Source organism: Sorghum bicolor, chromosome 1, assembly GCF_000003195.3.
Source record: "Sorghum bicolor cultivar BTx623 chromosome 1, Sorghum_bicolor_NCBIv3, whole genome shotgun sequence".
Taxonomy (NCBI): domain Eukaryota; kingdom Viridiplantae; phylum Streptophyta; class Magnoliopsida; order Poales; family Poaceae; genus Sorghum; species Sorghum bicolor.
Window position 1 is genome coordinate 16825811 of NC_012870.2, and position 25308 is coordinate 16851118.

The 25308-nt window shown below is 44.3% G+C and overlaps 2 protein-coding genes across 2 annotated transcripts; both read left to right on the forward strand.

The window, feature by feature from the left end:
- On the forward strand, positions 12967–16739 carry LOC8065672. Its single transcript, XM_002464304.2, has 4 exons — positions 12967–13390; positions 14771–14916; positions 14992–15102; positions 15878–16739. The coding sequence occupies exons 1-4, from the start codon at positions 13078–13080 to the stop codon at positions 16460–16462; spliced, it is 1155 nt and encodes a 384-aa protein (XP_002464349.1). The 5' UTR covers positions 12967–13077; the 3' UTR covers positions 16463–16739.
- On the forward strand, positions 17098–18086 carry LOC8065673 (dirigent protein 1). The gene has a single exon (XM_002464305.2). The coding sequence runs from the start codon at positions 17302–17304 to the stop codon at positions 17932–17934; it is 633 nt and encodes a 210-aa protein (XP_002464350.1). The 5' UTR covers positions 17098–17301; the 3' UTR covers positions 17935–18086.

Genomic DNA, 25308 nt, shown 5'->3' on the forward strand with positions numbered 1-25308 from the left:
TTGATCATCTTGTGGTCATCACCATCATCACCATGATCATCACTTGCTCCAACACTTGGCATGTACCAACCTCATTAAGTCTACACACACTTAGTATAGAGGTTAGCATAAGGGTTTCATCAATTATCCAAAACCAAACTAGGGCTTTCACTTGGGCATCTTGATCCTTTCAGTTGGTATCAGAGCCTAGTGCTCATTATTTAGGCTTCACCGCCTAGAGAAAAGATGTCTCACGGAGATGGACCGCCACCCATGTTCGATGGGGATGACTTCCCGTATTGGAAAATACGGATGGAGTCATACCTTGAGGCATGCGATGTAAAGTGCCTAAAAGCCGCGACCGAAGGGTTTAACCCTCCGGGAGAAGACGCCGCTCTTACACCACAAGAGCAAGAAAACGAGAAGTGGAATGCGAAGGCCAAAAACCACATCTTTAGAGGCCTTTGCAAAGAGGTGTTCAACCGTGTTCGGAGCCACAAATCCGCCCATGAACTTTGGAAGGAACTTTGTGCGCTCCATGAGGGATCAAAGAGTGAACGCGAGGAACGCTATCACTTAGTGAAGAACAAGCTTAATACATTTGAAATGCTTCCCAAAGAAAATGCTAATGAAATGTATTCTCGCTTAAATGTCATTGTAGAGGAGCTAAATGGACTTGGGCTCACTCAAATGAGTGCGGCGGATGTAGCAAGGAAGATACTATGTGTGCTTCCCATTGAGAAATATGGACACATAGTAACGGTGCTTCATCAAGGCGATCTTTCCACCGCTACACCAACCGCCATATTGGGGAAGATCAATGCTCATGAGATGTATATGCACATGAACCCCCAAGATGGCTCCTCATCGGCCAAGAAGGAGAAGAAGGACTTGGCTCTCAAGGCTTCTCACAAGTGCAAAGCCAAGAAGATTGAAGTTGAGTCATCAACCTCAAGTGATGATGATGCATCTATTGCCCTCTTGGTGAGAAGAACCACAAAGATGTTGAAGAAGCTCAACAAGAATAGAGTCAACTTTGACTCCAAGAAGAAGAAGTTCTTCACAAGTAGCAAGAGAAAGCCCATCTCCGAAATGGATTGCTATAATTGTGGTGAACTTGGCCATCTTGCTCACCAATGTCCAAAACCCAAGAAGGACAAATATAAGAAGAAGAACAAAGAGCAAGATGACTCAAGTGATGATGACAAGAATGAGAAGAAGCAATACAAAAAGAAAGGTGGCAAGAAGAAGGAGCATTACAAGAAGAAGAATGGCAAGGCTTACATTGTTGGTGATTGGCTCACCGACATTGAGAGCTCAAGCGGTGACTCCTCCGGCAATGAAAGTGATGATGAGAAGGTTGCCGCCATTGCCATCGATGCTCCATCACCATCATCTTCACCACCATCTACATCCTCTACACACCTATGCCTCATGGCTAAGGGTGACCGGAAGGTACAAAGTGAGGATGAGAGTAGTGAAAGTGATAGTGAATATGAATCACCTTCTTATGATGAACTTGTAAAATTGCTTAACAAGTACACAAAGGTCATAAGAAAATCTAGAAGTGAAAATGAAAAGCTTGAACTTGAAAATAAAACACTTCTAGCAAAGCTTAAATCTAGTGATGAGCTTAGAGACCAAAATGAGATCATGACCACTAAGCTCAAGGAGCTCAAACTCTCTCTTAAAGAGCTCAAAGAAAAACATGATAAACTTGAGAGTGTTCATGATGAGCTTATCACTAGATATAGAGCAATGAAAGAAGAACTAACAACTCTAAAAGCAAACTATGACAATCTTGAAATTGCTTATGAACTTGCAATTGATGAAACACATGTTGCTACTAACAATGTTGCTAAGCTCGATGTAGCCACATCTTGTGATGACTTACTTGTGGAGAGCACAAGCAAATGTGTTGATTGCAAGGGCAAGAAAGTGGTAGTGGCTGAGAATTATGAGGACACTATCAAGCTCAAGAATGAAATTGTCATGCTCAAGAAAGAGTTGCAAAAACAAGCCAAACACAAGACAATTGTGATTGAGCCACTTGATCAAAACAAGAAGCTTGCATATGAGAACAAGTTACTCAAGGAAGAAAATCAATATCTCAAGCTTGGTTTGATGTATGACAAGCAAGAAGAAGATGAGACATTCATCTTGGATGAGTTAGCTAGCAACAATGACCCAATCATCAAGAAGCTAACTCAAGAGAACAACAAGCTCAAGAAAGAAAAGGAACATTTAACCATGGGGTTAGCAAAGTTCACAAAGGGGAAGGACCTTCAAAGTGAGCTTTTTATGAACACCGTCTTGAAGATGGACAAGAGTGGAATTGGCTATAAGGCTCATCAAACAAAGCTCATCAAGTCTCTAGCCACTCATGATCAACCAAGCAAGCCAAAGCCAAAGAGATGCTTTGAGTGTGGTCAAGAAGGACACTTTGCTCATGAGTGTAAGGCACCACTACCACCACCCTTGCCCAAGCATGCAAGACCATTTGCCTTCAATGCTCACTACATTGTAAGGAAAGACAAGAGTGGCAAGGTCAAGGTTAGCTTCATGGGGCCGCCCAACAAGCAAAGGCCAAAGAAGATTTGGGTGCCAAAGCAACTAGTAGAGAAGGTCAAGGGCCCTAAGCAAATGTGGGTCCCTAAATCTCAAGCTTGATCTCTTGTGTGTAGGTGAACTACAAGTGGATCACATTGGGTAATTGATAGTGGTTGCACTCAACATATGACCGGAGATCCCCGGATGTTCACCTCTCTTGAAGAAGATGTTGACAACCAAGAGAAGATCACATTTGGTGACAATTCAAAAGGGAAAGTCAAGGGACTAGGAAAGGTTGCTATATCAAATGACAACTCCATCTCAAATGTGCTCTATGTGCAATCTTTGAGTTTCAACTTGCTCTCGGTTGGACAATTATGTGACCTTGGATTTGATTACCTATTCAAGAAGAAGGAAGTAATTGTGACCAAGAAAGATGGCAATGAAGTGATATTCAAAGGCTTCCGGCACAACAACTTATATGTGGTTGACTTCTCATCCGATGAAGTTGATGTCAAGACTTGCTTATTCACCAAAACTTCACTGGGATGGTTGTCGCATAGAAGGTTAGCACATGTTGGAATGGGAACACTCAAGAAGTTGATGAAGAAAGAATTGATTAGAGGCTTGAAGGATGTGACATTTGAAAAGGACAAGCTTTGTAGTGCATGTCAAGCGGGCAAACAAGTTGCAAACACTCATCCAACCAAAGCCTATCTCTCTACTTCAAGAGTCCTTGAGCTACTTCACATGGACTTATTTGGACCAACCACTTATGCTAGTCTTGGAGGCAACAAATATTGCTTGGTCATAGTTGATGATTTCTCCTGGTACACTTGGACATTCTTCTTGCAAGACAAGGCCGAAGTTGCATCAATATTCAAGAAGTTTGCAAAGAATGCCCAAAATCAATTTGATGTGAAGATCAAGAAAATTAGAAGTGACAATGGTAAAGAGTTTGACAACACCAACATTGAAGAATATTGTGATGAAGTGGGAATCAAGCATGAGTTCTCCTCAACATACACACCACAACAAAATGGGGTTGTAGAAAGAAAGAACCGGACATTGATCACCTTGGCAAGAACAATGCTAGATGAATATAACACTTCAGAGAAGATGTGGACCGAGGCAATCAACACCGCATGCTATGCTTCAAACCGGCTCTTTCCTCACAAGTTCCTAGAGAAGACACCATATGAGTTGCTCAATGGGAAGAAGCCCGATGTCTCATTCTTTAGAGTGTTTGGGTGCAAGTGCTACATCTACAAGAAGCGCCAACACTTGGGAAAGTTCCAAAGAAGATGTGACATTGGCTATTTGGTTGGCTATTCATCAAAGTCCAAAGCATATAGGGTCTTTAACCATGCCACAAACATGGTTGAAGAAACATTTGATGTTGAATTTGATGAAACTAATGGCTCCCAAGGAGCAAGTGATAATCTTGATGATGTAGGTGGTGAACCATTGAGGGATGCCATGAAGAACATGCCGGTGGGAGACATCAAGCCTAAAGAAGATGATGATGATGTGCAAGTTATTGAGCCGCCATCCACCTCACAAGGTCCACAAGATGAAGACAAGGATGTGAGAGATGCTCATGAAGACACTCAAGTCACTCATGAGCAAGCGGTGGCACAAGCACAAGATGTTGATGCTCCCCAACCAACCCCTCAAGTGGCACCAAGAAGAACATCACATCTCCTCCAAGATCACTCTCAAGATCTCATCATCGGGAGTCCATCACGTGGTGTAACTACTCGTTCTAGACATGCTTTATTTATTGAACATCACGCGTTTGTGTCTCTTGAAGATGAACCAAAGACTATAGAGGAAGCTCTCCGTGATGCGGATTGGATCATGGCCATGCAAGAGGAGTTGAACAACTTCTCTCACAACCAAGCATGGACACTTGAAGAGCGACCCAAAGATGCAAGAGTGATTGGAACAAAATGGGTCTTCCAGAACAAGAAGGATGATCAAGGCAAAGTGGTGCGCAACAAGGCAAGACTTGTGGCAAAAGGCTTTTCACAAGTGGAAGGTCTTGACTTCGGTGAAACCTTTGCACCGGTGGCAAGACTTGAAGCAATCCATATTCTACTTGCATATGCATCTAGTCATGATATCAAGTTATTTCAAATGGATGTGAAAAGTGACTTTTTAAATGGTTATATTAATGAGCTTGTCTTTGTTGAGCAACCCCCCGGTTTTGAAGACCCTAGGTACCCCAAGCATGTCTACCGGTTGTCCAAGGCTCTCTATGGTCTCAAGCAAGCTCCTAGAGCTTGGTATGAGAGGCTTAGGGACTTCCTCATTGAGAAGGGCTTCAAGATTGGGAAAGTTGACACAACACTCTTCACCAAGAAAATGAATGGGGAAATCTTCATTTGCCAAGTTTATGTTGATGATATTATTTTTGGCTCTACTAATGAAGATTTTTGCAAGGAATTTGGTGATTTGATGTCCAAGGAGTTTGAGATGTCCATGATTGGCGAGCTATCCTTTTTCCTAGGATTTCAAGTCAAGCAAATGAAAGAAGGTGTTTTCATCTCTGAAGAGAAGTACACTCAAGATCTTCTTAAGAGGTTCAAGATGATGGATTGCAAGCCAATCAAGACTCCCATGGCATCAAATGGGCATCTCGACTTGGATGAGGGAGGTAACCCCTTTGACAAGACTCTCTATCGCTCCATGATAGGAAGTCTACTCTACCTCACCGCATCTAGGCCCGATATCATGTTTAGTGTGTGTATGTGCGCAAGATATCAAGCAATGCCTATGGAATCTCACTTGATTGCGGTCAAGAGAATTCTTAGGTATCTAAAATACACACCTTGCCTAGGCTTGTGGTATCCCAAAGGTGCAAGATTCCAACTTGTAGGCTATTCCGATTCGGATTATGCCGGGTGCCAGATTGATAGAAAAAGCACATCCGGAGGGTGCCACTTCCTAGGTAGATCACTTGTCTCTTGGATGTCAAAGAAACAAAATAGTGTTGCCTTGTCAACGGCCGAGGCGGAATACATTGCCGCCGGTGCTTGTTGTGCACTAATACTCTATATGAAACAAACTTTGCTAGACTATGAAGTAGTACTAGACAAAGTACCTTTGTTGTGTGACAACGAAAGTGCCATAAAACTTGCAAACAACCCGGTTCAACACACCCGCACAAAACATATTGACATCCGCCACCACTTCCTTAGGGATCACGTTGCTAAAGGTGACATATCTCTAGAGAATGTGGGAACGGAAAATCAATTGGCGGATATCTTCACAAAACCCCTAGATGAAGCTAGGTTTTGTTTGTTGAGAAATGAACTTAATGTGCTTGATCTATCCAACTTCACTAAAAGATAAAAGTTGTGTGTTGAAACTTGTAAATAACTTTTGCTTTGCATATCATGCATACTAAAACTAAAATACAACTTGCATGTAGGGCTTGTCTAACATGGTTAAGATAACCCCCTTGTGTGTGTGAAAAAGCTTAACCTTGGATCAAACTGGACAAGCATTAGTTTACTTTCAAGTATTGCATTACAACTCATATCATATGCATGCTTGTTTGTTGACCGTTTCTTTTCGGTTATTCGTTGAGCATCCGCTGTGTTCGTCCATAGATAGGGGGAGCATTCAAAGCTCATTGTGATTCTAACCCCTAGCTTTATGGCCATATGATGCTCCTTGGTGATTTCTCGAACTATTTTCATAAAAAATTACTAAGCCTATAGCTAAATATTTGTGAAAATTTGAGGGTTTGAGAGAAGTCACTCATACCAGTTCCATCTGGTGTTTATTTGTGTGTCTTTGAAGATGGAACTTGGTTGGGTCAAAGTCGGACAAGGTGCTAAGTTGAAAAAGTGCTCAGAGGAGCACCGAACGATGCACCGGACGCTGCCTCTGTGCGTTCGGTGCGGTGAGTGTGCCGGACTGCACTCACCGGACGCAGGAACAGTGTCCCTGCAGCGTCCGGTGCAGTGCGTCCGGTGCTCACCTGGCGTGACCTGAAGCACCGGACGCTAATGCCAGCGTTCGGTGCCCATCGTCCGGTGCGATGCAAATTTGCAATCTTCTCTGCGCATGAGTCTGGTGGTCACCGGACGCGTCCGGTGCCACATTAAGAGCGTCCGGTGACCCTGCGGCGGGCGAATAAAGCCCGCGCCCAGGGGCTTCGCGCGGCGGTTTTCTCTTTCTTCTTTCCTTCGCCCAAGCCGCGCGTCTCCTCCCTCGTGCTCTAGCTCCGTGGATCCGCCGCCACCGTCGTCGCCCTTAATCCGGCGACCTCTTAGTTCTTCCCCGCGCCCAGATCCGCTCCCTCTTCAATCTGTTCTCGCTGGGATCAAATCTTGCGAGGCTTCAAGCGATTGGGGTGAGTCCTTTGATCCATGCCCTTAAGGTGTTCGAGGTTTCGTCTCATTGGATTGGAAAAGGGTTGTTGACCATGATCTTCTCCGTTTCCCCGTTGCAGCACCTTGAGGAGAAGTTCTGCGTACTCCGGTGATCGTTGATCGAGAGATTTCATCCGAAACGCGTCTCGTCCATGGATCGTAAGCCGTTCACGTCCGGTTCCTTATCTCATCTTGCGATCTATAGGGTTTTCTCTCCTCTAGTTGTTATAATTTCTTATATATACCCTATCTTGTCTATTCTCTGCAGCGCGTTGTTCTCCGTTGTCAGTCGGTTGTTTGTCGGACGCTTGATTTGCAATGGCTCGTACCAAGAATGTCAGTGGTCTGGCAGCTGGCTCAGGAGGTTCCCCACGGGGTGATGGTGGAGGTGATCCTCCCCGTCCCCTGTCAGCGGCAGAAAAAGGCAAGGGAAAGAAGTTGGCTACCAAGAAGCGCAAGGCCACCGACAGAGAGGCAGAGGTCGCAGAGGCAGTGGCAGCAGCAGCAGAGGCCGCAGAGAGAGGTGGTCGAGCATGTGCTTTGAGGATAGGGGATGACCTCACGCCACGGCAGCGGCGTGCAGTTATTGAGACAGAGGCATTTCATGGATCCCCTCCAGGCACCGTGACGATTGGAGGACAGAGGATTAGGCTTGTAGTTAGGGATCCGGCTCAGGAGGATCTAGACACTGAGACAGAGACCCAGGCAGAGGGTCCAGCACAGGAGCAGGAGCAGGAGCAGCCCCTCCGGAGGTCGACTCGCGCTCGTACCCAGGCCACTCCTCGGACTGGTACGCAGGGTCAGTCCACCTCCACTGCTCGTGCTACACCAGCTAGAGGCACTCCAGCTTCTCGACCGAGGCCAGTCAGGATCCACAGGGATCTCACTCTTGTGTCAGCCAGAGAGATCCAGCAGCTGCGGTTTGTTCCATTTCCTACTTGGTTCCCAGCTGCTAGGGATCCCAGAGCTGGTGCCAGGTTCTACACAGTCGTCCAGGAGGACATCTACGAGGCACTGGTTCGTTCTCAGTCTCAGTTCAGGGAGCACAGAGTGATTGACCTGGAGATACTCGAGAACATGGTTGGAGCAGACATCCGTCAGTACTTCACCTACCTCCACGGACTTCCAGAGCTGCTAGCACTCTCTGGTACTTATTGTGAGCAGTGGGTCAGAGAGTTCTATGCGTCAGTGTGGGTGTCTCCAGACCACAGCTACATTCACTACGCAGTGGCAGGCACCGACTACAGAGTGACAGCTCATAGGGCCAGAGAGGTGCTTGGACTGCTAGCCTCTCCCACCTGGATTCACCAGTTGTGCTACGGGAACATCAAGCCCCCTCGTCATCCTCACGGTGGTGAGATACCACCGGTTGACTTCGTGGCTCCCTGTTTCCGTCCACCTTTTGGGGAGGGCTCCAGCAGGACAGTGGGAGATTTGACACGCCCAGCTATGATCCTCGACTTTGTGTTGAGGAAGACTCTTCTTCCCAGGACAGGCTACAGAGACGGATTCACTCGTATTCAGCAGTGGCTCGTTGCTCACCTCATCACTCAGACACAGTTTGACCTATGGGATATGATTGTCTCAGAGATAGAGGACACCATCTCAGAGAGCTTCAGGGGCCGGCGTCAGTTGCCCTATGCACATTGGATCACCTTGCTTATACTTCGTGCTAGGCCACTGCCCCTGCCAGCTCACTTGCAGAGGGAGTTGACAGAGTCAGACACCGTCTTTCCCCACTACGACCCCAGGCAGATGTTGAGAGCGCACCACGACCTTCGCGCTGCACCTCCTCCTCGTGCTCCACGTGGACCGGTGCCCCCACCTTCTCCTAGGGGCACCCGCAGTACAGCAGCAGTTGCAAAGACAGAGGAGCAGCAGGACATAGCTATTGGGGCATTCGCAGATGCAGAGGCAGAGGGTGAGTTTGACTTCGCCTCAGACAACTCGGATGATGATTATCAGCCGCCAGTGACAGACCTCCCTCCTAGAGCACACGACCACAAGGCAGGCGGTTCTTCGAGTGCTTCAGACCCCGCCCTGCTTGCTATCTTAGAGGGGATGAGAGCAGATCAGCGCCGTGCAGCTGAGGAGCAGGCGAGGCGAGACAGGGATCAGGCTGCCATCAATGCAGCCATGCAGGCCAGGCAGGATGAGCTCCAGCGTCAGCTTCTCACCTTTCAGGAGTAGCAGCTTGCTTTCCAGGCCCAGCAGACAGCGATGATGGCCGCTCTCATGGCCGCCTCCGGAATTCAGCTACCGCAGATTCAGCTACCAGGCACGTCGACTGTCAGGCCACCTTCTCCTACGCCCCAGACTCAGAGCCAGTCTCAGCAGCCTCTCCAGCTACTAGCTCAGAGTTAGTTGTTCTCGATGCCACAGCACCAGGTCTCCCAGGGTGCTATCTCTTCAGACTTTGAGCAGGTACCACAGTTCACTCCTCTCCGCTCTGGCTTCACTCCTCAGTCAGCGTCAGCATCACAGCTCGTGTGGGACTCGCAGACAGATCCGCACCTCAGCTTCACCTACAGTGCTCTGACTGGTGACCCTACGCCTCCTCCTCTGCAGGCTCCTGCAGTTTTTACGGCGCCAGTTACCACTACAGAGCTTCTGTCGTCGTCTGTAGCATCGTCCGAGCAGCTTGCACCGTCTTCTACCGTGCCAGAGACGACTGCTACCGCGACCGAGCCCGTGCCTGCTTCGTCAGCCAGACTCGAGCAGCCAGCACAGCCTGTGACAGCTCCAGAGCAGACCCGGACCGCTTCACCAGCTCCTACAGTTTCAAAGGGTCACTCCACTTCCTCCGCCTCGACGGCCGACAGTTTAGACGATGCAGCTCGCTTCGAGGCCGTGCCGAGGGACTCCACTGCTTCGCCTCCTCCACCGACTTCTTAGGTTTTTGGCGTTTGATGCCAAAGGGGGAGAGAGTGCGTATGAGAGTTTGGAGTTAGGGGGAGCTAGGGGCTAGGAGCTAGGAGCTAGAGAGGGCCTTTTATTCTTTTGAGATACTTGTTATGTGTGCTACTTTATCATGCATCACGTTTACTTTCATGCATTGAACTTGTGTGAGATACTATGGTTGTGAGACATGACTTGTGGTTATTGTGATATCTTAATGTCATGTGTTTTGGCTCATATTACCTTTGCTTCCGCGTTTTTACTCCGATGTACTTATGAGCCTTATGTTTATATCCTGTCGTATACCACTCACATATTTGGATGCAGGGTATTGGACTTGGTCGATATAAGCATGACTAATCTCTTTGTTCTTATTGTAACATGCTTATTGAAACCAAGTCACTTTAAAAACCTCAACTCTTTTCATACTCGAGGTTGTCATCAATCACCAAAAAGGGGGAGATTGAAAGAGCATCTAGGCCCCTAAGTGATTTCGGTGATTAATGACATTATTGATTACTATGACTAACGTGTGTTTTGCAGAGGCAAAGTCATAGGTAAGGTCATGGTAAATAGGTACTCGATGGATAGGGACGTACATGCCTACTTAATAGTGAAAATCGTTTCGGTTTTCAAAGGATGGATGGACATCGTCAAGACTAGACTAGGTCTAAGTGCCATATGGTGAAGAAGGGCACTTAGAGTAGTTTAGGACTTTGTTTTCCTTTGACTGTACTATTAAGAGGGGCTTTGATCTAGTAGCTTGACTTAGGCAAGGCTTTAGGTTTAGGTGTGGTGCACACTTGGTAAACCTAGCACTAGGCAGCTCAGAGATAGTCCTTAGATCGAGAGTTACCAACTTCGTTTTGAAGCGATCGCGTTTCGACGAAGTTAGAGTGCCCAAAGGGGCACCGGACGCTGCACCGGACGCTCTGTGAGTGCGTCCGGTGAGGTCCTTAGCCATTAGAACAGTGTCGTGCCTAGGGTTAGGCACCGGACGCTAGCACCGAACGCACCGGGTAGCGTCCGGTCCCATACCCAGGGAGCTTGTAAAGTTCCCCTGAGCACCGGACGCTAGCACCGGACGCACAGGGTAGCGTCCGGTCCCATGCGCAGGGAGCATGTAATGTTTCCCCGAGCACCGGACGGTGCACCGGACGCTGGAAGTTAGCGTCCGGTGACCTGTCAGAGAGAAGTACAGGTAGCCGTTATGTAGCACCGGACGCTCGGTGCAGTGCGTCCGGTGCAACATAATGTGCGTCCGGTGACCCCGTTTTCAGTGGAAAATGGTTGGCCGACCTTTGGACTTCGTGGATAGTATTTATACTCCTCCACCTCGTCCATGAGAGTCCTCTTGCCCCATTTGAACATCAGAAAAACTTGTTGTGGAGCAAGAGAGTTGCAAAGAGCCTAGAGAGGATTGAGATTTGAGTGATTTCTTGAGAGAATCCTTCTCTAGTGAGTTCCAAGAGTCAAGTGTGCATCCACCACTCTCTAGAGCCTTGTTTGGGTCAAGTGAGAGTTCTTTGCTTGTTACTCTTGGTGATCGCCATCACCTAGACGGTTTGGTGGTGATTGGAGGCACGAAGACCGCCCGGAGTTCTTGTGGGTGGCTCGTGTCAAGCTTGTGAGCGGTTTTGGGCGATTCACCGCGATGGAGTGTCGAAGAATCAGCCCATAGAGAGCACTTGGTCCTTGCACGGACCAAGGGGGAGCAAGACCCTTGCGCGGGTGCTCCAACGAGGACTAGTGGAGAGTGGCGACTCTCCGATACCTCGGCAAAACATCGCCGAACACTTCTTTCCACTACTCCTTTACTTTCTAGCATTTACTTTGTGTTTTTACATTCTTAGAATTGCCTTGCTAGAATAGGATCGGAACTAGGTTGCAAAACTTTTTATCCGGTAGCTCTCTAAGTCACACTAGGCACAAGGGGTTGAATTGGAGCTTATAGGTTGCTTAAATTTTTAGAGAAGCCCAATTCACCCCCCCTCTTGGGCATCTTGATCCTTTCAAGGGGCATTCAAGTCTACTGCCAGGCCACTTAACTGCCGTTAGGCTTTAAATGGACGGAATGACACACGGGTATAGTCGAAGATGAAGTTGTGCATAGCGGTGCGAAACAACTTTTTAGTAGTCTCCTGATTTGGTCAATCTTTCATAATGGCATACAGGTAAAAGGCTCACATTATTAGGGCATAGGGCACCTTGTTTGTTCATCGTTTCAAAACCTCCAAAGTCCCAAGATGCACTCTTCACCCATGTGTTTGCGTCGTAGCTGTGATCTACTGTTGACCTTAATCCCATATTGTCGCGCCAGGTCACCTCTACCATGATGTTGCTAACCTACGCTGCTTTGTTGTGGGCGACCCTGCCACCCTCAATTCATCATCACCCCTCCTCTCACCTTGAGAACACCCATAAATCCTCCATCACATCTCTTGACGCAAGGCTCCTCCTTCCCTACATCCAATTTGTGTCCTCCTTCACCACCATGATGACACTAGGCTCCTCCATTCCATAAACTCTTCCAACTACATGCCCACGCCTGCCATTGTTGGTCTCCTCCTCTCCGACCTTGTACCTACCATTAGACTCACCGACACCTCCTCCTTTTACCCTCATGCTCTTGTGTGTGCCACAGATGAATGGTTGGTTGGATGCTAGATGAACACAATGCTAGGCACAATGTTGCTTTTATAATGCATTCTAGATTTGAAATTGTGATGTGAAATTTCACCAAGACATGTGTTGAAATGGAGTTTCTCAATGATGAAATTGCATTGTAAAGAAGCGTGCATGTGTTGCCACAATGTTTGATAAAATTAAAATAACTGTAGTGCTGATCCTATTTATTTTGCTAAAATTTGTTATAAAAAAAACACAGTTCGTTCACCGAAAAGTATGAAGTTGTACGACTACCACCTAATACTACTTGTGTATAGATAGCATATACGGAGTATGATATATGGTAGTATTAATATTTATGTCTTCAAATATATTTATTATGAAAATATATTCTATAATTAATTTAATAATATTTATTTTGTATCATAAATGCTAATATTTTCTATACAAATTTAGTTAAAATTTAAACTATTTGACTTTTTGGAAAGGAGAATTGTATTTGTTTTGTGGACGGTGGGACTAATACATCTCACTGCGGAGTGGCGAGTGGCGAGTGGCGAGTGCGAGAGAACCAGAGATCCCCGTAAAATCCTGCGGGACTCGAGCGGACCAAACGGCTCCCAATTCGAACATCTGGATGACTTTCTCGCTTCTCCGCAGCTTCAACGCCCTCAAACCATCATCCCACATCCTCCTCCCCCTCCCAAGAACCGTCAAGTCGACCTACCGGGCCATGTCCTCCGCTACCAACCTCCGTTTGTTGTCGTGGGACTGCGCCGATGACCCGCTGGATTTCGGCGCGTTCGCCGGCGCGGCGTTCCTCCCGCTCCAGCGGCGCACGGCGAAGCGGACACGCGCGGTGTCGCCGGAGGCCGTTCAGGCGCGCGCCGTTGGCGAGCGGCTCGGCGGCGCGGCGGAGGGAGAAGAGAAGGCGCGCGCCGCCAAGAAAGGTTTTTTAGGGGTTTCCGTTCTTTTTTTTTTCGCGGATTAAATTTTCGATTTTTCCGTTAACGTTGGTGGTGGATGCGCCAAGAATTGCTTCCTCGTGGCATTATTATAAATACTATAATCCTTATTTTATTACATGGTCCAATATCGCATATCTGAGGTAGTCAGGTTCTTTTGTTTTTTCTTTACCAAGGTTAATTTTTTTGGAAGCCATAGATACTTATATTCGTTGGTTTCTGAGGGTAATTCTGAAACATAGATTTGCTTTTTATTGTTCCTGAATCCTAAATCCCCTCAGTAAGATTTTGCCAATAAATGTAACAAACTAGTCACTGTAGTATGAAATCAGAGAAAGTAGGGACGGGCAGAAATGTTAGTCACATGTTAAGTTGTTAACAACTGCTAAATGTAGTTATTTCGCATCTGGTGTGGCCAAGACCTCAAATTGAGGTATGTTTTTGGCTGTTTGCCACCATGGGTATGGGTGTATCAGGGATCAACTACATTTGCTCTTAGTCTGAGCGCTATTTGTCTTGTTTTGGTATTAGCTTGGTCCTCTGTTGGCTGTTTTACTTTGATAACCTGTTTCATGTGAATTGCTGTTTTTTTTTCTTCCTAATAGGCTCCACTTTTCGATAATTGGATACACATATATGATTCTTTTTTGTCTTGATATGCTACATTTTAATTAGTTATTCAGTTATAAGTTATTTACATGTTTTTTGAGCATGAGTATCTTTTACCATGTTCTACCTTTTCTGTAAACCCATAACCGTCTTACACATCTCATCATCCTCATCTGTCATCTCTTGAAGCTAGTTACCAGCAAAAAGTGTGCCCTTTATTATTGTCGCATCGTGCATTTATGAATTTATTAGCTCATCTATATTTTACATAGTATTTCACCTGACACTTGCAACATCATATTATCTCTGTTTTCTTTTAGAAGCTGCAATCCAGAACTTATCTAGCTTCAATTGGTCCTCTACAAGGCATTAATTTTATCATTGCTTATCCACTAACTGATGGTGATAATGGTACAGATGTTCACTGATGAGAAATCTTGATGCACTATTCAATTATAATTGAAAATTAGATATTGTTTTTCCATTGTTGTTCATGGCTATATTTCAGCTTGATGCTAATATGGTTTTCTATCATGGCTACATTATTTATTTTATGAAACTTTTACATGATCACACCCTTTTTGTTCTTTGCATCATTGCATGAACTGATATTTAAAAAGAGGTTTATCATATCTTATCGATAAAAAAAAAATTTGCAAACAAACTCATGCATGCTATAAGCTCAGTAAATATTCTGTATATATACTACCCTAATTGTATGCTATCGTCACGCTAATGACTTAATGACTCCAATAGGAAATTCAAGTAATCATTCGGATAAGAAGACTGTCAAAATAATGACATACAATGTATGGTTCCGAGAGGAATTGGAACTGATTAGAAGGATGAATGCTATTGGAGATCTTATTCAGCATCACAGCCCAGATCTTATATGCTTCCAGGTCCTTTATTCAAACTATGCATTACTTATTTTCCTCTTCTACTTGGCTTTCGGATATTCATTTGTGGAACTGCAGGAGGTCACTCCAAACATTTATCTGCTTTTTGAAAAATCGGATTGGTGGCAAGCATACAAATGCTCCTTGCCGCATGAGGTGGCCATGCAAAGACCATATTACAGCATGCAGGTAAACATTTCTCAAACTGAGATGGTCATGGAAATACCATAGTACTGCATGCAGGTATAAACCATTAACAACTTTAGGCATGTAATACTCTATCACAATTGCTTAGAGTCTATAAGTTTATCTAAGTTTCCTCTCAAGTTTTAAAATACTGTTTCATATGACTTCTCTTTTTTAGTTTTTTTTATAACATGGGGGCTAGGGTTATGTACTTATGTTTTGTTGGATGCATAGAATTCATTTCATGGTTTAATACTGGATTTAGTTGCCATTTTGAAGGCTTAGTCACTGCCTCAACCTGTTTCTTTATTCGAGCTAAATTCCTGTTCCATAATTCAGATTTCAGAATATTAGATTAGATGTACCTAGATTTTGATAAAATGTGAGGTAAACTCTATCCCTTCAGGATGTTAGAAAGCTTAGCTATCCTGTTACTGTTTTATGCGCTCATGTCCATCTGTACTCTGTATAGATAAGCTGGTGCTACTATATGACTTACTACTTTTCAGGCACGCAACAAAGGATACTCATGCCTGCCCATACACTGATGGGCTTCCTGCTTCTCTGCATAGTATTAACAGCAACATCTGCATATGCTGTCTTTTACATGTTGAGGCATTTTTACTTTCGATTGTTTACCTCATGATTTTTTTTATGTTTAGTCTTTGGTGCCTGAACTTTGCACATCCAGAAATGCCATTTCTTATGCATTTTTGTTGTTCCTGATTGGTTGAGGCCTGTATATCCTGATTTATTACTTTGTTACAAACAAATTCAGATGAGCAAGTTGGCTGTGAAGTCATTTGACCGCAAACCATTCTACAACTCAAAAATGGGACGGGAGTTGTGCATAGCTGATGTGATTGTTGGAGGTCTGACCAAGCTGGTGGTGGCTACAAGCCACTTTGAGAGCCCATCCCCTGGACCTCCTACTTGGGACCAGATGTTCAGCAAGGAAAGAGTAGGCCAGGCAAATGAATCTGTGAGGACTCTGGGTGCCTTCCGCAATGTGATATTCTGCGGGGATACAAACTGGGATGACAAAGGAGATGGGCCCTTCCCCCTACCAGATGGGTGGATCGACGCTTGGGATGAGTTGAAGCCAGGCGAAAATGGCTGGACCTACGACACGAAAGCTAACGTCATGCTATCAGGTAACCGTAAGCTGCAGAAGAGGCTGGACCGGTTCATGTGCAAGTTGTCGGATTTCAAGGTCAACAGCATCGAGATGATCGGGGAGGAGGTGATACCAGGTGTCACATACGTCAAGGAGAAGAAAGTGCGCCAGGAGATTCATCAGCTGGTGTTACCTGTCTTACCCAGCGACCACTTCGGGCTTGTTCTGACTATCAGCTCAGTCTGAGAAGATCTGATCGAATATGGTCCAGAAACTACTCTTGATGTACCATGTAATGGACCTCATTTTGTATATAGGGTAGGATTATAGGAGTAGCATATCCGAAGTGTGTCATGGATTAGTCAGTGATTGGTTGATGCCGAATGGAAATGGCAGGCCTATGATCATCCTGGTGCCCCCCAATTTTGTCTAGTTTGGTGAAGGAGGCACCCGTTTTGTGTTATGTAAATATGTCTGCTTGCTTATTGCTTGACATATCGATATGTTGCTTCACTGCCTTTCAGTCTGAATGTCTGGATGCCCTATGATGGGGATGGTGCTGGTAGAGAGCTTTTAGAATAGTCGCTAGGTCGAGGAAGAGAATGACTTGTATCTAGTACTAGTTATTATATTATTTGTGATTTTGAGTGGCTTCACCGCGAGCAAACAAGCGCTAAGTTTGACGTCCGTGACCCATATCACCATATGAATGTCTTAGACGCGAACCCATGTACAGGTTGCCAATTTTCAGAACGTGTCGGTAGCTCAGCCTTTTCTGATCGAGAGACATTCTAGCCGGCGGCGACGACGCATGTCAGTCGTGTAGCGTAGCGTAGTTGTCACGTACCAACCAGTAGGCCGGTCACCAAGCTGTTCTTTGCTCTGACTGGCAATGGCAGAGTCGCAGGCAAGCAAGCACACGACGGTCACACCAATACCATGCCAACTGCCATGGCGACTCAACAGAACCATGCGCGTGCATGCTCTCATGTACTATAGCCTATAAGTAACGACGCTCGTAGAAGCCGAGCTACTCGTCCACGACCATCGGCCATTCCACTGGTTTGCTCTCCTCTCTTGGATCCATGGCTGAATCGGCGCCTCGATTCCTCTTCCTCGTCTCTCTCGTGGCGGCGGCGGTCGCCATGGCCGCCGCTGGGCCAGCGGCGGCGGCGGCAGCGGATGCCGCACGGGGCCGCAGCCGCAGCCGCCTCATCCACCTGCACTTCTACATGCACGACATCACGGGCGGGCCGGGGCAGACGGCGGTGCAGGTGGTCAAGGGTCCGGGGCCGGCGCACCCGGCGATGCCCGGCTACCACTTCGGCGACACCACGGTGATCGACGACGCCCTGACTGACGGGCCCAGCGCGTCGTCGTCGCGGCTCGTCGGGCGCGCCCAGGGCACCTACACGCTGGCGTCGCTCACGGAGCCCGTGCTGGCGGTGACCATGACCGTGGCGCTCACGGGCGGCGGCGCCTACAACGGCAGCACCGTCGCCGTCGTGGGACGGGACGACGTCTCGGCGGGCGTCAGGGAGCTCGCCGTGGTCGGCGGCACCGGCGCGTTCCGAGGTGCCACGGGCCACGTGCTGTGGCGGACGGCCAGGATGGAGTCCAGGGACCACATGGTGCTCGAGCTCGACGTCTACGCCACCGTGCCGGCCGCTAGTCCGGCGCCGCCTCCGCGCGCCGGCGTGGTGCGTCAGGTGGCCTGACTGACGCCCTGACCTCAACCGTACCTCGACGTGAGTTGACCGCGGACATGGTTTTGATTTACCATGCACGATCGTATAAAATTGCTTCGGCTCCGAAATCATATGTCGTTTGTAATGAACAATAATGGATTAGTTACTGTTACGTTGGATCAGAAGTTTGAATTATTTGCGTTCAAATCAATAAAAATTGAGAGAGTCGATTGAAAATGAACGGCGAGGAAAAAGTTGTACCTTTGCACTAAAATACAATGAATTTTGAGTTATTAAACCATTCTAAGTTTGACTAAATTTATTAAAAACAAATATTAATAATATCACAGGTAACATAACTTTTTGAAAGGAAAGGGAAAAGCTTTGTTGCTATTTATATTAGAAGAAAGAAAAACAAAACAAGTGTTGGCCTAGTTTTTTAGTCGGACCAGACCAAAAGACCACACAACTAGGGGAATGCAACACTACCATAGCTTCGGTGCTATGACCAAATATTGTTTAGTTCCTAAAAAAATTTACAAAATTTTTTAACTGTCACATTGAATCTTACGGCACATGTATGAAATATTAAATATAGATTAAAATAATAACTAACCATACAACTTACCTGTAATTTGTGAGAGAAATTTTTTAAGTCTAGTTAGTTTATGATTAAGAAGTTGCAATCCAAACGAAAATACAAACGAAAATACTGCAGTATATATTTTGAAAAAAAATTGCAAACGGTATTAGCACATGGGCCATTACTGGGTATTTACAGTTTACCTGTAAATACAAACGAAAATACTGCAGTATATATTTTGAAAAAAAATTACAACTAAACAAGGCCCATGTGCTAATACCCAGTAATGGCTTGGATCAACCATGTGCTTCATGTCCATCAGTTCATCACCACGTCTCTGTGAGGAGAGCAAGTGGTCAAAACGTTTAATTTTTTCCTTCGGCCATGTAGGGCCCATTTGGATGAGCCATGACTAACTATTAGTTAGACCAGTCTTAATAAAGAGTTTTATAATACCGTTACTAAGACTGTCACATCATTTTTTGTGTTGGTAACCGTGACATCAGACTTTGTTTAGATGTCTTGTCATAATTAATCCGCCAACTTAGTAGATTTACTGATATGTCAAGTCATTAAGGTTCCATTTTGGATTCTTAGAATTAAATTTATTTTAATAATTATAATTTAAACACATATTAGGATTATATTTGTATATTTTATTGTTGGCTATAGGAGAGAGATACTTATGTGTTGTATTTCTAGGAGCGAGTTGAAGTGTGTGTGTGTGTTATAAGTTGCAAAATAGAAATATAGAATGATGATCTTTAGATATCAATTTCTATCTCCCACCCTATGAATTTAAAATGAGTTTATATGTGAACTTTGAAAAGTGGTGGAATATTAAATTTCAAGCAAAATATGCTAAATTATTAAATAGATTTTAATTCCTCCAAATGAAAGGATCTAAACGGCCCATAGATGAGAATGAAACTCCTTTAAAAATTGAAACTCACATTGACACTGGTCTTACGATAAAAAGATCAGTCTAAAATAAGATTAGTCAGCAAGTTAGTCAACAACTAGTTATAGACTTGCTAATAAATTAACTCACTTATTACCCTCTATTTGGATGTGGTAAAGCTAATTTAAATTAAAAATTAAGTGGCTGACAATCAGCTGTATACTACCTCCATATATGATTTAGAAGTCGTTTAGGACAGCGACATGGTCCCCAAAACATAACTTTGATATCTTATTTTTATAAAAAATATTTAGAAAAAAATAATATAGGTATACTTTTATGAAAGTATTTTTCAAGGCAAATCTATTCATATAGTTTTTATATTTTCAAATTCAACAATTTAAAAGTTATTGATGATTTATATTTCCAATGTTTCACCAAAACCTTATCTAAAACGACTTCTAAATTCTATATGGAGGGAGTATGTTCCAAGAGCTCCTAAATATAACCTCTCGAACTATGTAGGGTGTACTACTTCACCACCAAACTATAAAACCAAATATTTCACCCCTTGAACTTTACAAAACCGGCCAAATAACCCCGTGCACTTCTAGACGGTGTTTTGCTGTAGCGAAGCGGTTTTGTCTTTTTCTTTCTTTCTTTCTTTCTTTCTTTCTTTCTTTCTTTATTTTAGGTAAATCTTTGAAAAATAATAATAAATCATAGAAAAATCATAAAATAGAAAATTAAATTTTGTTGGACTCTACATGAGTAGGTTTACACCATGAACATATAATATGATATGCTTTAGTATAAAGTTTTTGCTATAGTTTTAGATCTATAATTTTCTATTATTAATTAGAATAATTCATAGCTGCAATTTTTATGGTACAATTGCGGTGAAATTTTTATGATGAGCTAATTATTGTAAGCTTGAACAATAGTAAAAATTCATATTTGTTGGATCATGTATTAACTTAATTATAGATTCATTGGATGTTTAACCCTCCTAAACTCATGTGGAGTTTAACAAAATTATAATTTTCATTTTGTAATGTTTCTATGATTTATTATGATTTTTTCAAAGATTAAGCCAAAATAAGAGATAAAACCGCTTCACGGTAGCCAAACCACCATCCAAAACTGTTTGAGGGGTTATTTAGCCGGTTTTGAAAAGTTTAGGAGACAGAATATTCGGTTTTATAGTTTGAGGAGGAGGGAGGGAGGGGGGGGGGGGGGGGTTGGAGTAGTCCACCCTCCATAGGTTAGAGGGTTATGTAGAAGGTAATCTAACTAGCGATGAGCGCAACAGTATCCATCGGGTCGTATTCTTCTTTCACGGCCGTGAATTGCATTGAATAGACAGCAAGGGAAAAGAACATTACCACAAATCCATTTGCTGTTAACAACAAGATCTAGTACCATCGATAGAACATCTACCGGAAAACCCTAAGAACCCTACCTACAGCCTGTGTCAGCTAATAAAGCATTTGGCAAGAGAAATGCTTGTGTCTGAACTGCGGAGCAACTCCGCTGCGGTAGTAATCTACCCGTACTGAAGTACTATGCCAAATGATGCATATTTCTTTAACAAGAAACAGAAAAAACAATGAGATATTATGAGAAAAATATTTTCAAAGTTGGGTGATAAAGCAAGGAGATCTTGTTAGGACGACAGGGACAATCTTGACAAAATACCATACGGATATTGGATATATAATCCGTGCAACCAAATACGAGTCCTGGACGGCATTGCTGCTTTTTAGATCTTTCCCATTCCTGTTTGTAACAAAGGAATCCAAAACAAAGAAATAGAGAAAAAAAAGGAATAAGGTGGAGAGAAAAGTGGTAAAGCTACGGGATTACAAAATGCAGAAATGTGAAGTACAGGCTGTTTGGTAATCATGAGATATAAGTCGTTTTGGACAAAGTTAGGATAAAACATCGAAAATATAAATAGTAAATAACTTTAAGATATTGTTATATTATTTTCAACATTAACTTAGGGGATGTTTAGTTTAGAGCCACATATTTTGTGGCGAGTGTGGCTGCGTCTAAATCGTGGTGGTCGAAATCGGCGCCGCGGCTGTGGCGGGATTTATAACAGGAAAGCCTGTGCCTGCCATGTCCAAATGCCAAACCAAACAACTGCCACTGCCATGTCCAAATGCCAAACCAAACAACTGCCATCTGTTTGTGGCGAGCTGAACCTGAAGCAGCAGGCTGTGGCGAGGAAGCAAATAACCTCTTATTCTTATTGATGTCATGGTCATCATAAATGAATTATACTATCTCTGTTCCGTTTTAGCTTTTTAAGTTTGTTTTTATCATATATCTAGATATAGCAAAAATATATATCTAGAAAAGCCAATTGTTATAATTTATTAGAATGGAAGGAATAGAGTTTAAATTTTATATAGAGGATAAAAATAAGAATATATGTACCATTTGTGTCGTCGTCCCCTGAACATTTGATATTTTTTCTCATGTTGCAACATACTTATGTTTGCTAGTCTGATCTTAAAGAACCAAAATATTATTTCCTTGGTTTATCGTCCTTCACTCCTCTTTCACCTCTCGATCCATCGTCCCTCTCACTCTCACCATTAATTCTGGCTTTGAGTTCGAAGTTTCAAAACCTTCGTTGGCCACACCACGAATGTTATGGCCCAGGGACTTAGGGGGTGTAAATACAAGTCAAGGAACTTGATATTTAACTATACCGTTGCATGGATAGTTTGAGAACTAAAGTCATGATATAGTTACATGAAAATTGCAGGTAGCTGGGCACTCACAATGCCGACTCTATCACAGAGTCTAAAGTTATTTATTACCTCGAACAATGTGGATTTAGAGTCTTAGACTTGGAGTCTTATTTTTTTCTACCTCTTCAATAAATATGCTGCCACATCAGCAAAATACCATAAATCCACATTGAAAGCCACATTGAAAGATCTTTCTTAGAACTTTTCTTGAAGGATGTATGCCTTGGCGGTCTTGGTTCCCTTGGTGCCCTTAAATGTTTCTTCTAATTTTGCCCATGCATCATGAGCAATCACAATGTTCTTGATTTGCTCAAAGGTCTTGTCATCAAGAGCTTCATGAAGAGCACTAATTGCAATGTCATTGCATTGAAGCTTCTTCTCTTCGACCGGTGTTGGTGCATTCTCATTTGCAACCTCAAACTTTGTTTCGGTCACCTTCCAAACCTCTCTATTGATTGACTTAAGATGTGCGGTCATCTTGACCTTCCAATATGCATAATTGGTGCCATCAAAGTAAGGTGCCTTCTTGGTGTTGTTGATATGCAAACTAAGAGCCATTTATTCACCGAAGGTTGTTAAGCCTCAAATAAACGGTGCCTCGGCTCTGATACCACTTGAAAGGTCCAAATGACTAGAGGGAGGGGTGAATAGCCTATTTAAAATTTTCTACAAACTTCAACTAGACAAGTTGATTAGTAAAACAAAAGGTGAAGCTATTCTAGCACTAGCACAACTAAGCTATACCAGCCACCTACACAAGTCTAGCAAGAAAGCTAAACACTAGTTACAACAAGAAAGCACAACTAGAAGCTTGCTACATTCCTAAACAAGAAGACTTAACTAAACAAGGTAAACAAGTAAGTAAAGGAGTGAAGAGTGATTGTTATACCAATGTTGTAGAGTAGAGATATATCCAACCAATCACTCACAATCACAAGAGAATCCTCGGCAAGAGATGACACAAGATTTTTTACCGAGGTTCACTTGCTTTCCGGCAAGCTAGTCCTCGTTGTGGCGATACACCCACTTGATGGATCACGAGCTAATTGGCAATCCAAAGCCAAACCCTCAGCGGGTGCCGCACATCCACTCACAAGATGGGGATCCTCCAAGCCACGAGCAATCCACTAGAGTAGCCAATTGCGATCTCCTGCGGGGAAGGCTCAATAACCCCTCACAAATCACTTGGTGAGGCTTAAAACAATCTCCAATCATGAGCTCAACAAAACCGCTGCTCCAAGCCGTCTAGGACGTCGGGAAACACCCAAGAGTAACAAGAAATCCGCAGCAAACTCAAGAAACAAGTGCCACTAAATGCAACTCTCAAAGCAATGCACTTGAATCTCACTCAATCTCACTAGGATTAGCAATCAAGCAAGGAGATGAGTGGAGGGAGAGTTCTCTAGCTCAATGTATGCCTCAAGTAATCAAATGTGCAAGAGAGAGCCTCCCAAAGCTAGCCACCTCATATTTATAAGCCCCCTCAACAAAAGAGTTGTTGGGCACTTTCACTGGGCTGAAATCGGGGGCACCGGACGCTACCAAGTGAGCACCGGACGCTCGACCCCCTGCGTCCGGTGCACTGGGGTTGGCCACGTGTCCTTCTTGAACCTCGCCTGTCAGTTTCTAACGGCTACATGCAACACTCCGGACGCTCTACAAGTCCACACCGGACTCATGCGCAGAGAGTTCCGCAAACCTCCAGGGTCACCGGACGTGAGCCACCGGACGCACCTCAGAGCGTCCAGTTCTCACCGGACTTAAACACAGAGAGGGTTGCAAAACGCCCTAACACCGGACGCTAACCACCAGACGCTCTCAGAGCGCGTCCGGTGCTCAACCCTATCAGGGTCAAGCACATCGGACTCTGAGGCCAGCGTCCGGTGCCTCCGAACTCAGCGTCCGGTGAGTGTTTCTCAGTGAGAAAACACTCCCGCGACTTCTTCAAATTTTCCATCGGCGCAATAGAAAATATACACTTAATTTTCTCAAAAGCGCCGAATCCCGCCGAGCTTGCTCGGCGGGAGGGAGAGAGGAACCCACACCCCTCTCAACCTTAGGAACTCCACCTCCTTTGAAAAAGTGCTAACACCAACAAGTGTCCACCACCAAAGTGCAAGTGTGTTAGCTTTTCACAAACATTTTCACCAAAGGAGTTAAGTTAGCACTTTACTAGATCCTAATGCATATGCTCAAGATATGGACCTAGTAGCACTTGATTCGAGAGATGACCGTGATTTCCCCTCTTGATAGTCGGCTATCTATCCTAAACCCGGTCAATCACTTCTCTACTTAACTTAGACCGGCAAAAGTAAAACCCTATGATTATACCTTTGCCTTGTTCACTTTACACTTTGTCTATCACCATGATCTCCACTTCAAGCTTCATCTCTTTGTGATTATGTCGCCACCTCTCCATGCCACCTTGCACCTTCATCACATGTGTTGCTATACCTAACTCAAATCACTTGAACACAAGGCATTAGCAACTTGGTGTCATTAATTACCAAAACCAAACTTGGGCTTTCAACGGGGCCAAAATTTTAGGCTGCAACTGTGCACGCACTCTCATGGAAGTCCACCAGTGACAACTGCAACTGCATGCAGCTCAAGTTGTCATTGGTGGACTTTCATGAGAGTGCGTGCACAGTTGCAGCCTAAAATTTTAGCCCTAAAATTTTTTGGTCCCGTTTAGTTCTCAGGCCCCAATTCCACAAAAAAAAATTCTATTTGGGCCAAAAAATTTCAAATCTAAACAGGCCCGTAGTATTTTGCTCATGTGGCAACATATTTATTGAAGAAAGATGTAGAAAAATTAAGACTCCAAGTCTTATTTAGACTTTAAGTCCATATTGTTCGAGGTAATAAATAACTTTAGACTCTATGATAAAGTCTGCATTGTGAGTATCCTAATTTAATATTTTACAACTCAACATATATTATTGTAAACATTAAGAGTAAGTGAAGCGTGGAAAACCACATCCACTTGGCTCTATTCTGGGAACAACGCAAAACAGGTTAATGGTAACCACGTGTAGGAGGCCCCCAAAAAAGGTGCCATTGTGCAGCCACCACATTCACTTGGCTCTATTTTGGGAACGCAAAACAGGTTAATGGTAGCCACGTAGGAGGCCTCCGAAAAAGATGCCATTGTG